This window comes from Ptiloglossa arizonensis, chromosome 13, assembly GCF_051014685.1.
Source record: "Ptiloglossa arizonensis isolate GNS036 chromosome 13, iyPtiAriz1_principal, whole genome shotgun sequence".
In the NCBI taxonomy this organism is placed as follows: domain Eukaryota; kingdom Metazoa; phylum Arthropoda; class Insecta; order Hymenoptera; family Colletidae; genus Ptiloglossa; species Ptiloglossa arizonensis.
This window is the reverse complement of record NC_135060.1, coordinates 4648163-4667195: the sequence shown is the minus strand read 5'-3', so window position 1 is coordinate 4667195 and position 19033 is coordinate 4648163. Positions and strand designations below refer to the sequence as shown.

Here is a 19033-nt window from a genome sequence, read left to right as displayed (position 1 = left end):
TTGTCCACCTTCGTACGTACAAATGTATTTTCATGAAAACATTAAAAAGAAACTCTTATATAACGTTAAATAATAATACCTTACTTAAATTGCGCTCGCTTAATCGAACTTAATTTAACTTCGACGTTTACTCGATTCGTTAGAATTAATTCTCGCAGCGAGTGAATGCAAGATCATTTTTTGTTATCCCAGTTTTTTGCACAGTTATCACGAAGTGATTCACGAAAGTAACGACGTTTCAAATTTTTATTTCGCATATTCCTACATAATAACCAAAGTCTCCGATATCGAAAAAATTCAAGCTCGAACCGACCGGCCTCTTATATTTATTCGCTCAATAAACAACCGGTAAGTAATCTGTTAAGAACGTGTTCAGTCGCTACTAGAGATTGGCTCGAATATTCTCAACACATTAGTCATGGAGCAATCGACCAACGACGTCAAACGCATTCCTTCGACACGCGTACTTTACGTTAAGAAATCTATGTTCAGGGTCAAGATATCGAATGTTACTTTTAGAGAATATAGTTTCTGCAACACCTCTCAAAGTATCATTTTCAAGAGCCGATAACTCTACTTTCGAATATAAAACTACTTCTTCGAAATATTATTCGATGCATCTGAATGATATCTTCGTTACCAAAGTCTACAAAAAAAAGAAAATTAAATTTGAAAAATTCGGTAAATTTGAATGTTTCTTTTCATGGCTATCGGTAGATTCTCGCGAGCAAATTTTTTCGTCGTCGGTTGACAACCACTGTTTCGGTGATTATTTCAAACGACACGTATTTATATGTACCGTATACGTTCCTTTGGTTTTACGAGCCTGATAATTCACGAGACTCGTACTTTCACGCGACCGGCACCATACGTGCCAATTGGATTCACAAATTTACTCGGCTGGAATCACTCCGGTCGATCGATGCATGTTTGTGTTTGAAATTCCACCTAATCCTGTCATATGACGGTGTTTACTCGCAGATTTCCGTCGGTTTGGTGCCTCCCTGGTCACAATCGCGGACCGGTGGCTTTCAAACACGTATTCGTTACTCCTCTAGCCAATTAGGATCGGGAACTTTCACCCAGAAGGGTCTTTCCCAATTTTTGAAATAAGCGCCGCGCCGCGCCGCGCCGCGCCGCGCCGGGGCACGCGGACGTGATATTATGGAATTGGAGTGAAAAGGTAACTCGTGCCCGGTGGATTTCAAAATCGTTACGGCGAAAGTGAAATTTTTCTATCGGGTGTGTAACACGAATTCGACGAGACGAAATAGATATTCGGATAGAAAGAAACGAAGAGAGCGGACGATATTTTGCGTGATTCGTGGGCGAAATGATTACCGAAAGTGGAGAAAGGGAACGAATGAGAATGGAAATTGAACGAACGAATGCACGGGCAAGATTGCAAACACGTGGACGAGTGAAAATAAAAATTGAGTAAACGAAATCACGAGGAAGGTAAAAAAGATTGTACATTTTGAAGGAAGAATTACACGTGGATGAGTAGAAATGAAAATTGAGTAAACGAATTTATGAACAAGATTGCAAATGATGAATTTTGAGATACGTGGACGAGTAAAAATAAAAATTAAGTAAACGAAATCACGAGCAAGGTTAAAAAAAATTGTGCATTTTGTAGGAAGAATGACACGTGAATGAATAGAAATGAAAATTAAGTAAACGAATGCACGAGCAAGGTTGAAAAAGATTGTACATTTTGTAGGAAGAATGACACGTGGATGAGTAGAAATGAAAATTGAGTAAACGAATTTATGAACAAGATTGCAAATGATGAATTTTGAGATACGTGGACGAGTAAAAATAAAAATTAAGCGAATGAATTTACAAGCACGGTTTAAAGCTTTACTCGAACGTTTCGAACGAAGAAGAGGGAATAAATTGTGGAATAAATGTGTATATTAATTGCATCGATGTTACGTTAAAAATATTGAAACGATTATCCTAATGTTTTCCTCGTTACGTTTAAAACTATCCACATATGTAAAATTGAAAAAGAATACCGTTTTCTATACAAGAATATTTTTTTATCTATTACTGATACTTCATGTTTAATTTTCCCGAAGAAATACGAGAGATTCGATACAAATTAACAAAGGAAACAACGTTCGTGAAAATCATTAATATACCTATCGAATACCTATCACAATCCGTCAAATATCTATCGTAATTTCTAAATTGATACGTGTTGCGCGTATAAAGTAATAACAAGAATAATGTAACTTTACCGCGGTAAATTAAATAAAATGCACCGACAGCTATATAAGCGGTGTGTCGCAACACGATTGAGATTAATACAAGTGTTAAGATACACGATTCCAGAAATGGAATAAAATGTTGATAGTTTCAAACGCAAGCGTAATGAAAAACCATCGGCAATATCGTAATATTTAATATGTATGTCAATTGCGACCGTGATATTTCCATCGTGTTTAAATCCGGCACAGTTTCCCAGCCATTATGCATCAATTAATTGCCCTCGTTTCATACAATCGTTCGTTATAAAATCGACAAGAACCGATCTAATTAACATACTAAATTAGATATAAAGTTCAGAATTACGCAAATCAGATTTAGTACAATCTTGTCACTCGTGATTCTTATTGCACGGCAATCGTATTGATAATTACGCGATAGAAAAAATGTCGTGTCGCGGCGTGCGGGATAACCGTTCGATCGAATCTATAATATAAATAATTATCGAAAATGAAGAGAAGAAAGAAAAAGAAAGAAAAAGAAAGAAAAAGATAGAAAAAATTTCCCTCTCGTCCTTGCAACCATACTCGTTTACAAGCGTGCTACACGCCAAACACTTTCGCGATGTCATTCTCGTCCCACTTTTTCTATTTCTTATTTCCATCGACTAATGGCCAATGAATAATTTCGTGGGCGCGACCACGTACACCACGATAACCGCAAAATTTGATTCGTCTGTGAAAGCGAAAATCAGGAACACCATCGACATCCGAGACCCTATCCGTTTGCAATCCCAACGAAACCGTCTGCTGCGCAAGTAATTACGAAACGAACTATTCGTAAGAAATGAATCACTGCCACGAAATTACTATACACGATTCGCGAAAACGACCGTTCAATTTGTACATTCTCGCGTAAAAGTTAACCGTATAAAGTTTGACTTTACAATGTCAAACGCGTTTCAGAATGGTAAGTCTCTATCATGGGAAAAAAATGGATAATTACACAAAGAAAATTACAAAAAGGATAGAACGAGGATAAATATCGTCGCTATCGTTAAAAACATGATAAAACAGCGTTTCTCAAACTTCTCCATTCAGTGGACTTAAATATCTTTTTTAACGCAGATATTTTAAAATTGAAAATTTTTTGTATCTACTCTAAATAGTTTCAAATAAAAATGATCGAATATTTGATACTATTTAATGTAGTAACAGTAAATTACCTTTGATCGTTAAATAAGATTACAAAATGTTACCATGGATTCTTTACGTCATTGTAAATTAAAAATCCGATCGAACCTTTCATTTTTAGTTATTTACAACAAAAACAGAAAGAAGTCGAGTTTCCTTTTCTACGTTTCTCCGACCAACGACGACACCCTTTTCTCGTGTTCCCATAACGCTGAAACACGCGCGAAATACGAATCAAACATGATCAATCCACGCTACAATATGCTCCCTAGTTCCTTCCAACACCTCTAAGACACCCAATGGTCCCCCAAGTCCATGGTTCGAGAAACGGTGCTGTAAGGTAAAAAAGAACTGCAACCGTTGGACCGTTGAACGTTTCCATTTCTCGTAGAACACTTTGAAAAAGAATCAAGGACGTTCGTACGCGTAGAAACCGAAACGGTCGATGAGTTACATTAACCTTATTTTACGAAATCGTTTCTTCCTTTTTTTTTTACCACCGTTTTTACGTAACACGAATTCTAATACTCCAAGAGAGAGAGAGAGAGAGAAATTAAAACTTTACAACACGTTATAACACGGTATGGTTGTGGTGTAGCGACGGGGGTATGAAAAATGATATCGATAGGAACGATCGCGCCCTGAGGGTCAAAGATGCAAGTACGACACGGAGACGTCTCAGCGTGCCAAAGTGGTGGTACTACCGTAAGGTTTTATACGTAGAACGTAATGTTCGAACACTCAGTCTTTCGCTTTCTCTGCGTCCGCGAGCTGCTCGATCGGTGTTTCGGTCCACGTGGTTACTGAACGTGGTCCACGGGAACGGTGCCTTTTCGGGAGCGTTGCAGCAAACATCGTCACGGTACGGATTGGATTTCTCGTGGGATGAGAAAATCGACGATCACTTTACGATAAGAGACCGTGGTTTCGGTTCGTCAACTCGAGATTGTTCATTCTGCGATAAACACAGCGCGGATCGTACTGGCTCGTTCGGATCGAAGAACCTATCGCTGGATAGGAACTAGCACCGAAATATTAAGTTGGGATTTTTTTCCCGACGACACCGTTGGAGATATCGCGTTCAAATTTCGTACGTATATCTCTTCGCGTCTTTACGAGCTACGAGAATTATTTCGAGCGTGGATCGTCGATTTTGTCCGAGTACGGAGACAAAAGGTAAAAAGGGAACTTGAAAATTGCGAACGTAGGAAGGAATCCAGGGGGAGATATTTGATTTTGTAATTGAACTTTGTTGGTCATTAAGAAGCGAAAGAAGAGGTAGGTTTCACGGATATCTGGTTGATTTTGAAATAGGGGACTTTGTATGTGTGTCAAATCCCAAATTAATCGGTGTGTTAGATGACATCTCGAAAGGTTGCGTAAACAACCGTCTCGTAATATATCTTGTCGCGATGAAACGGTTATAAAATTTGATCGTTCAGGGTTAGAGAATAGAGAGTTCGGTTTGAAATTTTATAATATTTTACGAATTCCGTCGGAATCTTTCCAGGATGTGGTTAAAAAAATATCAAAGAAGAAATCGGTTTCTACGACCTTTGTACTAGGTAGATTTCTTATGGAACGTTTACTCGACGGAGTATGATAAAAGAGAATTGTTTAATCATTATTTCGTATTCGAAAGTAACTTAATAGTTTATATTTTCACTTTCTTTAAATTTATTCTGATATTTTCAGTGATGTTTTCGTAGATGATAGTTCTCTCTGTGTGTAGATGGCCCGAAGGTCTATACAAAGGTATTAAATTCTAACGAGGTTGGAAAATTGCAAGTTGGTCTTCTTAAATTCAAATTTGATCAAACTGATAAAAATAATAATGAAACGATGAAGGAAAATTTAATCGACATTTATTCATTTATCATTACCTATGCTCGTGGTGCTAGATTTTTTAACCATAAATTGATCTTTCTTTCTCCCTGGAGTACATCGTATTTATACAATTCGAATTACACGGCATTTAAATTAACCGCGTAAATCGAGGGCTTGCTGTACTTTTTCAAATACCATTTCGAATAAGATAAAGATAAGAATAATAATAGACTTGAAATTATAAACAGGTCGAAACGTAATAGATATTTTTTAATAAGATACTCCAACTCGTTATTCTAAAAAATCGATTTTTTAATTGTTGCACTTTCTTAAAATTTAGGATCTTGAAAATATATTTCCAAAGAGTTAGGAATAAATTCGTAAAATTGTTTAGTAGGGTTAAGGTTTACAAAGGTTTATTCGTAACTTTTCCTTTCTTTTCTTAGCCACCAGTTCACTCTTCTATAACAAGTATCAAAGAACAGCAAACAATTTATTATATTTTTGAATGTTTATTAGCTCCTTTGACTTGCCTATAAATGATTCTATTCTATATTTTATCATATCTATATTTAGAACCTTCTTGGTAAAAGGTATTAAAATACCTTAGTAATTTAAATGCCATTATAGTTCGTTAGTAAGGATTATCATAAATACATTAAGGGCCAGCAAACCTATATTAAGTTAAGTGGATTTCATTACATAAAGGAACTTGGCAATGCAAATTATAATTTCTACATATTAGGAATGACAATGATGACGAAAGAAAATTCTTTTTTGTTGCTTTTAAATAGCTTGAAAATGAAACTGTTTTTGCGCCAATTCCTCGTTTAAAGATCGAAAATAAATACCACCAGTTATCTTTAACCGAGGGTCGTAGGAGAATTTGGTTTGTTGACACAAACGGTCAACTCAAAGAGAACTATGAATATGATACAACATCGAGAATAATCAAATTAGAACGCAAACTCGAATCAAATATTTGCAAATATTTTTTATTATATCTTCACTGACAGTAACAGATTGGCGAGTTCTTTCCGATGAGTATAATTCTCAACGCTATTTTACACGTACTGTTTACTCTCAGTTACAATTTACTCGAATAATTTCTAAAAAAAAACTTTCAACTACCTATAATTGAAAATAATTCAAATAAGGTTGAATATCGATCCATTGATGATAATCTCACGACGATACAATAAGAAAAAGCAACATTTTTAATTAGCACTAATGGCTACCGTATCAAACACGTGTGACATTGATCTATTGACTGGTCGTTAGCGTCAAAGACGTATAAATTAAAGAAAGAGGAATAACTTTAAGCGAGGAATAACTGTAAAGAGCATCGATCGTTCGAATTGATTTACAATCCTGTACGATCCGTGTTTACATTGTTTTCGTGGTAAAAATAAGATCACGAATCGACGATGGGACAGGCGAAAGAAAAAGAAAGTATGCCGCGATTTCGTTCAAAATGGTTCAATCGGTGACACGTCCAATTTTGAACAGCGATATCACCGGACTGCATTGTCAAGAGGAAGACAAAAGAAAGTTATGCAAACGCGAGATTACTTCGAATCGTTCCACGTTGTACTTCTTGTCCGTTCCTCGTTGTAAATGCAAAGCGACTCTATTGGCGTGTGTAACGCATACAACGGTCGGTTTCGTGTTAGTGCATACGGTTCGTTAACATGCAAGTGAGAAACGGTGTTTCGGAGTTTCACGTTTATTGTCCCACGTTGATCCGTATTCGAAATATCCTTACCGGGAGTACATAAAGTAATAAAAAAAAAGAAGAAAGAAATAGATTATGTCTTCGTTAAGGTAGTACACTTTGATGTACAGAGGTGCTAAGTGATCCAAACGGTCAAACGAATTTTTCCCCGCTTAAGAGAAAGCTATCGGAACAAAGTTATCGTTAACAGGTGTGTCTTGATCGATGATGGAACTTGGAATTTTTTTTCCAAGAAAGTAAGAATTCGTTTCATCTATCGAGCTACTGGGAAGGTCCTTCTTAAAGGATTCTGGTAATTCGACTTGAAAGAATCGATTTTTTTTAAATATATTTCATCAAAGTATGTACGTTTGAAAATATCTGTACAAAGGATTTCTTCGAGTTTGTAAAATTGACCAATTTACGGACTTTTAAAGAGAACGGGGCGAGTGAGAAAAATTTTGAACGCGTTTTATGTTATTTTCGAAATTGGAGAAGGATGTTTGTCGATTAATCTTCGTTGTTCGGGCGTTTTATTTTACGAACGAAGAATAATATTTTTAATAAAAGGTCAAGTGACAAAATCTGATTAACGTCTGGTGTCTTCGATTGCTACGAACTTTCATTCAAAATTATTCAGCGTCCGATCAAACGTGATAAATCAACGTGAAAAATAGTTTTGCAATTGGTTATATCGTATGCGGTACAATCTTGAAAGTTCTCCATAAATTCAATATCAGAATGATTAATTAGAATGCTGTCTTAAAGGATCGTTGAACATTGCTAAAATTCTATCGTGATTAGAAAATGAATTGTCCGGGAAATAAATAATTAGTACTTGTAAATATTCAAACATGCATAAAGTATTTGTATATTGTTTTCTCATAGGTTGACAATTAAACGGTATGCGCATTGTGCGTTTTTCCTGTTAAAATAAATTTAAAAATTTCAATTTTAAAAATTTAATCATTTTAAAAACTAAATACTATACGATCATAAGAAACTTTTTATCGTTTCATCGATGGATTTTTCAAAAAAATTAAGGGACACTCTTTCTGGACAATTCAAGACGATAAACTGAACATCATGAATTCGATAAATATTCTCTTTTATTTCATACGATGTTATTTTTACCGAAAATTTATTGAAGTTTTTCAATTATCGGATACTTGAACCATAATCGATGAATTGTAATATCCAAATGCCTGAAACACTCCGATCTGCCCATTTTGCAAACATTGAAACTTATAAATCATTGTTATCAAAGAAATACGACTATTCTCCCTCCTGTGAATTATTTCAAGCGATGGAAAAACCTACAAACTATTTTTCTATCAAAGTCTATCACTATTTTTCTGTACATTCTTCGATACAAAGGGAAAGAAGATACGGAAAAATCAGTTTTTGTGAAATGTAGGTTTGCACCTGTACGTAGACCATAAAAATTCCAAATAGTTTATCACTATCATTTACAGATTGTTTGTAGATACGATCGTACAAAATTGTGGAAGATTTCTCGTGCGTCGAAAAACATCTCGAATCGTTGCATAAAAGAAATGACATTCCACTGTCTCGTTGCAGGTGCCCTGAAGAATTCGCCGAAGAAAGCGTTCGATGGCTTGAATCGGTATCTTCGATCGGTTAAACTCTCTCTCCAGCATCGAGGACTTTGCATTCAACTGGTCCTTTCCTTAATGGCCCGAGCAGTAATCATCGGGATCAATAAAACTCGATCGCAGGTTTATCGCTACGTTTCGAAGACAAAGACACAATAATGACTCCACCCAATATCGTGATCGTCCATACGCATTCTTCTCGCCATGAAACTACTTACTGGTGCAGATAACGTCGATCTCCAAATCAAAATCGTACATTCGACTGTCTGGTCGTTAATCATGACCGATTAACCTTGAATCGTTTCACCCAAGAAGAAGAATTAAATTTCTCCTCGAAAATGGTCTGAATGTTGAACCTGGTCGATTTTATCGCATAGAAAACAGTCTTCTGAATTCGATTCAAACCAGAAGAATTATTATGTGAGATTGTTGTGAAATTTCGATTGAATTCAGAGAAAAGAAAAATGGGAATTGTGACGGCTGCTACGGTGGCGGTAAAGGGCGCCACGATTCTTCTCGGTAAGGTAGCCATAGTTCCTATACTGATAGCGGCTCTCGCTTACTTTAATTACGATCTAATGGATCCTGAGAATCAACCAAAAGTAACGAAGAATCTCAGGAGAGAGTACGATTTCGTGGTGATCGGCGGTGGATCAGCTGGAAGCGTTGTTGTGAATAGGTTGTCGGAGAATCCAGAATGGAGCGTGTTACTGCTGGAGGCTGGAGGCCACGAGACAGAGATAACCGACGTACCGATATTGTCCCTTTACTTGCACAAGAGTAAAATAGACTGGAAGTACAAAACGCAGCCACAGAAATCAGCCTGCCAGGCGATGGTGGATCAACGATGCTGCTGGACCAGAGGAAAGGTGAAATCTTTTCTAACCGATACTTTTAAACGACACTAGTGTTTATTCGAATGGTCAAATTTTCCCTTCGAGACTTCGTTTGAAGGTACGTTTTCACGTGACGGTAAAAATCACGATACTGTACGACAGCAAATTGTGACACAGATGATAAAATTAATTTATTATAAGGCGTTTCGAAAATGACGAATGTCACGTAATACGTAAATGTACAGAGATAATCGAATAACACTCTCGCGACAATTATTATCGCGTGAAAACGTAGCTTAAGCATTGTTAACATTTATCGTTCGAAAGATTGCAATTATTATCGGTCGGACTGAAATGTTGAATTTGTTACCGGGTAGAGTTGGAGTTCTTCTTGTGTTTAACCCATGACGCGTTTAATTTTAAGTAGGCTGGTAATGGAGTAGATAATATATTGTATAATATGTAGGTTGCACAGAGGAAATGTTAATTTTTTTTGAAATACTAGCACGCGTACGAGTACGTTCATTTTATACGTTATTACGTATTGTAACACGAAAGTAGCTCGTAATATTTTAATAATATGGAACGGTAACATCGTTGGAAGATTAATAGACGTTGGGTGTGATTCTACAAATTATTTCTGCATAATATCCGGTTCGTTTGAACGAAAACGATAACGCGACAAAACGAACACGTAAATGCGTTGTTGAAATGCGAAACGTTGAAAATTCATAAGTTGGTCGATGCGCCGAAATATCGCGTCGCCATTTGCGGTTCGAATTAACGATTCGAGTGTGCAGCAATGCAAGGAGAAATCGGAGCATCCGCTCGATTAAAATGCTCCGAGGTATTAATCAAAGGATAATAAAGTCTAGCGCAATCCGTGCGTAAGATTAGTAGCTTTTACGCGAGTCATTTGCATAATTTCGCGTCGAAAAATATTCGATGTTGTGAAAAACGGATTGGACAATGGTTCGGAGAAAGGCTAATTTCCATTAGCATACAATGAATCCAATGATCGACAAACTGTCGCGCGTCGACGACACTCTTTCGACATGTATTGTGAGGAGAAAAAAAAAGGTCAGATCTGAATTAAGGGCAATTATCAGTAATTCTTGCGTAATCATAGACCTTGTCAAGGCTGATTAAAACACCTGGTCCGATACGACTGGTAATTCGTTTCAGAATTGGTCTTTCTTTCTCCCTAGAATACATCAGCACGCTGATCTATTTAAGGAGAGGATCAATTAGTTCGAAACCCCAGTTGTGTCCCAGTTTCGTGTTTGGAACGATAGCTAAGGTAAACAATTACTTTTCCGATAATGATTCAAGAACGAAGACACTATTGTTAGGTAAATACGAGTAAAGGAACAATAAGAAGCAACAGGGGAATTTTTATTCTGTTCCTGTAATTAATCGACGACGAGACAAAATTCTATCAGTACTCACGGGATATTCGTGATAAGAAATCAAGGATATAAAAGTTATAAAATATTTCTATACTAGACTCGAAATGTCTGCTTGAATGAAGCCAAGTCAGAGAATGGAAGTTCTAGCAAGTGGAGTCCGTTCAATTCTTTCTTCTATCTGACTGTAAGGTTTTTGATTATCTCGTATAATGGAAGTTCTAAAGTAACTTCGAAGAATTTTCAACGTTTTTAATATTTTTGTTAAGAATCTTTCCACTTAAAAATTTGCCGACTTGTTCGTCCACAGACGTGCAAATTCCAAGTTTTTATTAGGACTTGGAAACCTTGGACTCGTTTTGTACCACGTTTTTGAAAATATTTTATAATCTTTTTGTCGTCAAATTAGTGGCGCTCACGATGATTATAAATTCTAATGAGAACTCGAGAGTCCTGGAACCTTTCGGTTTCACAACGATAACATGTTGCAAAGCTACGAAATGTCAGCGAGGCATTCAAACCAGGCAATAGGAATACATTAGAAGTTGAAAATTCCAGAGAAAAAATTGTCTAAAACAATTTGTGGGATTCCAGGTACTGGGGGGTTCGAGTGTGCTCAACACGATGCTCTACATTCGAGGAAATCGTCGTGATTTCGACCAATGGGAGAGCTTTGGGAACACCGGTTGGGGTTACAAGGACGTTCTGCCCTACTTTAAGAAATCGGAAGACCAAAGGAATCCATATTTAGCTCGTAACAAATATCACAATACAGGTAAGATTGTCCCGAATGTTTGCTAAGAATACGATTTACAAGAGTTCCTTGAAACTGAAAGTGATGTAGAACTACCAAATTAATTTTCTTCGATCCAAATTCGATACAAAGACGTCAAGCAGTTGTATTTGGTAGAACGTTTCTCTGAAGTGGTAACCAACTTGGATTTTTATAAAAATGCAACTAATCGGATAATTAAACAGTCATCGTGTATCAATACTTGATAATCGGTAGGTAGGTTTATGTAAGATCTACAATGATATGGTAAATTCTAGGAATTAATCTGATTAAAAAAAGAAGAAAAAAACAAGCATAAAACGAAGTATCGATCGTGTACACAGTAGTGTACGATCATTAGTCTCGTTTGACGTGAGAAATGAGTTCGATTTGAACAATCGTAACAATCGCAATTACATCGCCTCGTTTTTCATTCGTTAGATATTTTTTTAACGTTGATAAACCAACACGATGGACATTCGGCTGATACTGTATAGCAAGAAGCCTTACGTTCACCTGGAAATGGGGCCAAGTTGTAACGCCTCAACTGGATCAAACATCGAGAAACCGGTTCACGATAAAATGAACGATAATAGAAAGATACGATTACGTTAATAGCGGTTCGAGTATAACGTAATCGTGTTCACGTGTAGATACGAACAGTTTTCTGTAGTTCGGACACGAGAAACGAAATTTGGATCGAGATATTATTTTTAAATTTCCAACGAAGATATTGTTTTTAAATGTTCACTCGAGCGATTGATATGTCGATAAAAAAAATTTACCTAGAAAATAACAATACTCACCCTATTGATTACGTTACCGGAAAACAATTACACGTCGCCACGAAAATACGACTTATTCTCTGAAAAGCTTCAAACTGTGTACTCGAGTCCGTGCGTGTAGACCCCGGACGCGCTTACGAACAGCCGTTGTAAACGCACCTGTTACCATTGATTGCAGATTATGAATATATCCATATTCGTCGCTAGCGTAAATTCAAATTCTCGTTTCACCGAATCGCGCAACTTCGTACACGAGAAAATTCCCCTATTCTCGAACCTAACGTTACAACTCTCGAACCTAACGACATAACTTTCGAACCTAACGACACAGTCGCTGTAATGTCTTTGTAGACCCCGTAGCTACGAACCGAGACAACACTCGTGGCCCGTGGACACGAAAACTCACCGAATGTAGGGCATACATATCGCGCTGCATGTGCAACTAACAACCGTTTCTCGTATTTCTTTTCAAGGAGGATACCTGACGATTCAAGATGCACCGTACAACACACCTCTAGGCGTGGCCTTTCTGCAAGCCGGCGAGGAGATGGGATACAATTTGGTCGACGTGAACGGCGAGCAACAAACCGGCTTCGCGTTTTATCAATTCACAATGAGAAGAGGAGCGAGATGCAGCACAGCGAAGGCGTTCGTCAGACCCATCCAGTTGAGAAAGAACTTTCATCTGTCTTTGTGGAGTCACGTAACCCGTGTACTGATAGATCCGCGGAACAAACGAGCCTACGGTGTGGAGTTCATCAGGGAAGGTCGCAGAGAGGTCGTCTACGCGAGGAAAGAGGTGATCCTGGCAGCTGGGGCAATAAACTCGCCTCAGCTGTTGATGCTCTCGGGGATCGGGCCCCGACAACACCTCGAGGAACTCGGTATCCCTGTGATTCACGACTCGCCGGGTGTTGGAAGGAACCTGCAGGATCACATAGCGGTTGGTGGTCTCACTTTTCTCATCGATTACGAGATCAGTGTGGTGATGAGTCGTCTGGTGAACATCAACACAGCCTTACGGTACGCAATCACCGAGGACGGTCCTTTGACCTCTAACGTCGGCTTGGAAGCGGTTGGGTTCATCTCTACCAAGTACGCGAACCAATCCGACGACTGGCCGGACATCGAGTTCATGCTGACCTCCTCGTCGACGAACTCGGACGGTGGCACTCATGTGAAGAACGCTCACGGACTGACCGACGAGTTCTACAACGAGGTGTTCAGTAAGATCAACAGCCATGACGTGTTCGGTGTGTTCCCTATGATGCTCAGACCCAAATCACGGGGATTCATCAAGCTCAGATCGAAGAATCCATTGGAGCACCCGTTGATGTACCACAACTACCTAACTCATCCTGACGATATGAGGGTGTTGAGGGAGGGTGTCAAGGCAGCAGTTGCCTTCGGAGAGACCAGCAGTATGAGACGTTTCGGATCCAGGTTCCACAGCCAACCACCGCCCAATTGCAAACACCTACCACTGTTCACCGACGAGTATTGGGAATGTCTCGTTCGACAGTACACCATGACCATTTATCACATGAGCTGTACCGCCAAAATGGGACCACCGACCGACCCAATGGCTGTGGTAGATCCCGAGTTGAGGGTTTACGGGGTTGCTGGGTTGAGGGTGATCGACGCGTCCATCATGCCGACTATCACGAACGGGAACATCAACGCACCCGTGATCATGATCGGGGAGAAAGGCGCGGATATGATTAAGAAACAGTGGCTGTCGCGTCGGAAGAGGGACAACGTCACGATCGCTGGCTCTTGATACGTTAAATTCTTGTCGTGAAATCGTTCGTGTCCGAGTCGTACATGCCACGTTTGTTCACCGTTTTCTAAATGATAAGCTAAGTGATAAATCAGCTCGGCGATAAATTTGACACGGATTAGGTATAAACAGGACTTTAGTTTTAGAGACTGTTGTTTAATGTATTCACGACTGCTCAAGTATTACATGTTACGTGTTAGTGAGGAAGAAATCGTGCGAATGTCTATCCAGGGAAACTCCATTAGAACTTCTTATTTTGTTTAAATCAGGGTTTGGCGAACTTTTCTTTTGCGAAAATAATTGATATGAATTTTTATCATGAGGTAATATCGAGAAAATTATGAAAATTTTGAACTAAGTTTGTACAATTTTAATATAGTTGCGTATGAAAAGGTTTGTTAGTAAATTCGTGAAAAGTATAGAATTCTTTTTACGAGGTGGAATTATGGTTTATTAGTGTTCAGACTTAGTATTCTTCGAAATTAAAATCGATTGTGAATGCTCATCGAACGAGGTTGGATTTGTAAGAGAATTTCACTTTCGAAAATGTCTTTTATATATAGACAGGTAGTGCCAAATGTTGATATTACTTTATATAAATACATTAACACGACTGCGTTACATAAATGATCTATAGATATTGAAACAGTGATTTCCCGATTCTGCAAATTTATTTAAAAATCATTCTTACCTCTATAAATCATAGACCGTAGTTCACCGACTTCTGACCTAGATCTTAATTTTCTAAATGTTGATTACAGACTGGATAGAAAGATATTGGCAATAATTGTCAATAAACAGTAACGTTGAGATACTTTCGTTATTTGATAATTAATTGAAGTTATTTCAATGGATTCCTACGTATATCCTAATTTATACCAAGCGTCCTTAAACCATAGCTACGGTTATCATAGAGATGTTAATTATGGACAATGTATCGTTTGTCTTTATCAACAAGCATAATCAAAGTTTGCGCCATTGATTAAAGTATGTTTTGTTTGTATATTTATTGTAATACTTAAACGAGAAAATAATTAGATTTTTGTGTTGTTGTGTTTGGATTGTTTTAAATTAGGAAGAAAAAAAAAGATCGATTGATTTGTTAGTGTTAATTCATCTGATTAGTATCTAAATTTTTCCGATTACTTTTGCACCGTCGTTGCGTGTACAAAAAAGATTTCTCCAACAAAATATAAGGAATTCTGCTCAGTCTTTCATGTTTAATGCATTCTAAAGAAAGACGGAGATTAAACTCACAACCGCTTCAACGAACTCGTTTTTACTTTTAAAATACATGTAACCGCATAATCAATACGCAGTATTGCTGCACGCTTGTTCGTACACAGGGCTGACCTATATTCTCACCAGCAAGAAAACGTGAACGGAATTAGCGCAACTTGTGGTCACCCTTTATAGAAAATGTGCTGTAATTTTTAGTAAAGTAAATAACACTGTTTTGGGCAGTGACCTCTTCGACCACTTATTCTTAATTCCTTTTGAACGTGCCAAATAAATAAAACTGGAGTAAAATGAATAGAAATGAAAATGAAAAGTATTTCGATAATTGTAAAAGTTATTCGATAACGCAAAAGCACACGATTAACAAATTGGTTGATATATATCTACACTGAACTATGATATCGAAAATATAAACTTTGGATAAACGAAATATCGTATTATATTGGATAAATGAAATAATTCAGAGGTAAATGGCACGAGTAAATTTCTTTTATGTAAAGGAATCGTCAAATGTCTATTATATAATGTTTTAACCTATATTCTAATTGAAAAAAAATAATACGAGCAATGTAAAACGTAAGTAAAACTTAATCAAACATGAAACGAAAAATTTGCAATTACTGAGCGTAAATTTTATTTTGATACATAGAAGACGAGGAGCAGTTTTTATATATAAATAGTTAATATCGTAGCATTGTTTAACGCAAGACTTGTATGCAAGTAAAAATGTTTTTATACTTAAATAATTGTATACTATGTCAAAAATAGGAGAAATAATTTGCTCATTATAGATTTAATGATGTTTCTATTTTACCGATACCGATATCAGGTAAATGTTGATTCAAACTTGTTTGTAAATGTAACGGTAATAGTTAATATTAATGATCGAAAAAAGTCAATGTGCTACTCGTGATCAAATATTTATTCCTTTATATTGTGGCATAAATGTTACTTATATACAATTGTATACAATGTACAATTACTTTATACAAAACCATAGGTTTCTGACAATGTTGTAAATAATTACTATAGTTATTAGGTGCACTGATTATTATTCAACACAATCAACAAATACGAAATCGATTTTGTAAGAATTATACCTCGATCATTATTAATGTACCAAAAATTGAATATGTATAAAAGTGTTAACAATATCAAATACATCAAGTTACATGATTAATCAGTTAATTGGCTTTTATAGTATTTTTTTAACATGGCTTTACTTTCTTATCTATAAAGAAAGAAAGTGATTACTATCACAAACGGTCAGTATAGTGCTACTGATCTGTTACAAAACTGTTACTGATTTATGCAGGAAATAATTTTCGGTTACGTTACCATTGCTTACTCGTTGTGCCAATAATGCATCTACGCTTTCTCAAGATGAACAGATTGCATTTAATTCTGTTCTTTTCAGTTCGACAATTTCCTGAGTAATTGTCATAAGAAATTACAAATATTACGTAGATATATAGAGTCAATAAATTGATTTGAAAGCACTGTTGTAGGATATTAAAAAAAAAAAACGAGTTTTGTATTTTATGTTCCTTAAAATGTGTGTATAAATTGCGCGCGAAAATCCAAGAAAAATGTTCATAAATCTATTTCTCTTGTGATATGAAAAAATGTCAAAGAAATTGTATCAAAAGATCATTACCATTTTCTGTACAATAAAGATGGATATCAGTGAATCTTTGCGCTTGGATAATTAATTCTGATCGATACAAAAATATATATTAATAATTCATTTCGACAAGTAGAATACCATTCTACGTTCCCTCTATTCCAACTCTGTATAGATAATTTTTCAAACAGATTATTGCCTAGAATATATATTTCTTCTAGAAAAAAGAGAAATTTTTAAAATATTTGTGCCAAGAATTTTAGAGTAATTTTTGAATTTAGAAGTGATGCTTGAAAAATGATGTAAAATGTTAAATAAATAAATATACATTTTGTTCGTCTTTTATAAATTATACAAGAATACAGATATATTTGTAAAGATGGATATAAATAAAATTGGAGAGACTAAAATAAGAAAGGTTTTGCAATATCGTATTAATACAATACAATAAAATTGAGCACAACAATTTGTTTATAAATAGGGCTTAGATGTATAACGGAAAAGTATTTGCAAATGTGAAACTCAAATTCCGCTTCAACTCATCTACCTTTCAAAACGTCCTTGAACACATCGCGTTGATTCGTGCAAACGAATGAAAGTACATTTCACTTGCAATACGTTGCATAACTCGCCTGCTGTTAATAAGAAATCTCCGATCTTTTAGTTATTCGGATAAAATTGTACGTGCCCCTTTGCACGTGCGCATTCAATGCGAGTTGACAACGAAAATATGTTAAATAATCCACGTGAACTCGCATCCTATTGACTTGCGTTTACAATATTTGACAAATATTTATTACTCCTTTTCCGTATAAAAGTACGGAATATTTTGAAACTCGAATAATCGTTAATTGAAAACGTTAAGTTCGCGAAATTTGAGAGACGCAAATAAGAATTGAAAATCTCGATTTTTGAAAAATTCAAAGTACCGAGTAAGAAGTACAAAATGTAATTTGTGTAAATTGAACAGAAGTCAAGAAAAATTGAAACGTTCAATTTTCTTAAACGTTAGAAAAATGAACAAAAATGGAACGATTTTGTTTCCTTTTTTTTCTCTCTTAATTTTAACAAAAAATTAGAAATTTGTATTTTTTAAATTCGAAAGAAATGTACAAGAACTGGAACATTTAATTTTTTTTTATAGATATCGCATATTAAAGTAAACAATTATAAAACTAGCTGACAAATCTTTTCTAAGAGTATAACGTGAATGAAAATGATTTACCGACATACCAACAGATAAAACTTTGCAGAACGTAATTCTGGAACGTTTGCAATGTTTAATTGCACAAAAAGAAAGAAGTAATATTCACGAACTAATAAATCACTATATTATGCGAAATTCTGTTTTATAATTTGGAAAGTGACATGTATATGAAGCTTTTAACCTTTTTGGCGCGAAGATTTAAAGGCTCAACTGGCACCGTGTGTAAAAATTTATTGCACACGATCGTTAAGTATATTCGCTCACACGTGTTCAGTGTATGTAGCGTACTTACTCGACTAATTGCTTATAAATATCTGTAGCACGCGAAAGGTCAAGAGAAAATCACTTTCGTGTACATTTTCATCGTCATTTGTGACGAATTAACGAGAAAACCAATCGGGAATTTCGATACAAATATTCGTGAAAAATTACGCAATCGTAAAACTGTGTCCAGTGGGTCGTTCGATCGTGAAATTCGGATATCGTTTTTTGGATAAGCTTACACAATGGAACATTTGCAAAAAGTTTTGCGATAGAATTGTAATTACAGAAATATGCCTTGCCTTGCATGGAAACATGGAAGCAGGAATTTCGAGAAGAATTAATAGAGCTTGTGGTTCGCGCAGAATTAGAGGAATTACTGAATAAATAACTCTTGTGCTTTGGAATTGCAACGATGGAATGCAATATCAGTTCGAGAAAGTAGGTGCATGCACGTACCTGCATACCTAGTGAGCAAAATATTGCAAGGAAAAACTACTGGACTCTTCATTATCGTACTTAACCGATAAAGAAGTTTTCCGATCAGAGGTTCGTCTTA

General features: G+C 36.2%; 2 protein-coding genes across 2 annotated transcripts in view; one reads left to right on the top strand and one right to left on the bottom strand.

The window, feature by feature from the left end:
* The window catches only part of Flo2 (flotillin-2), a 146861-nt gene that overhangs the window by 74471 nt on the left and 53357 nt on the right, over window positions 1-19033 (bottom strand). The gene's annotated exons all lie outside the window — the stretch shown is intronic.
* On the top strand, window positions 9029-14143 carry LOC143153863 (glucose dehydrogenase [FAD, quinone]). Its single transcript, XM_076325478.1, has 3 exons — window positions 9029-9433; window positions 11401-11581; window positions 12837-14143. The coding sequence occupies exons 1-3, from the start codon at window positions 9029-9031 to the stop codon at window positions 14141-14143; spliced, it is 1893 nt and encodes a 630-aa protein (XP_076181593.1).

Coding starts and splice junctions, on each gene's coding strand:
- LOC143153863 (XM_076325478.1), top strand. CDS start 9,029: ATGGGAATTGTGACGGCTGCTACGGTGGCGGTAAAGGGCGCCACGATT. Junction 9,434..11,400: donor GCTGCTGGACCAGAGGAAAG/GTGAAATCTTTT, acceptor GTGGGATTCCAG/GTACTGGGGGGTTCGAGTGT. Junction 11,582..12,836: donor TAACAAATATCACAATACAG/GTAAGATTGTCC, acceptor TTTCTTTTCAAG/GAGGATACCTGACGATTCAA.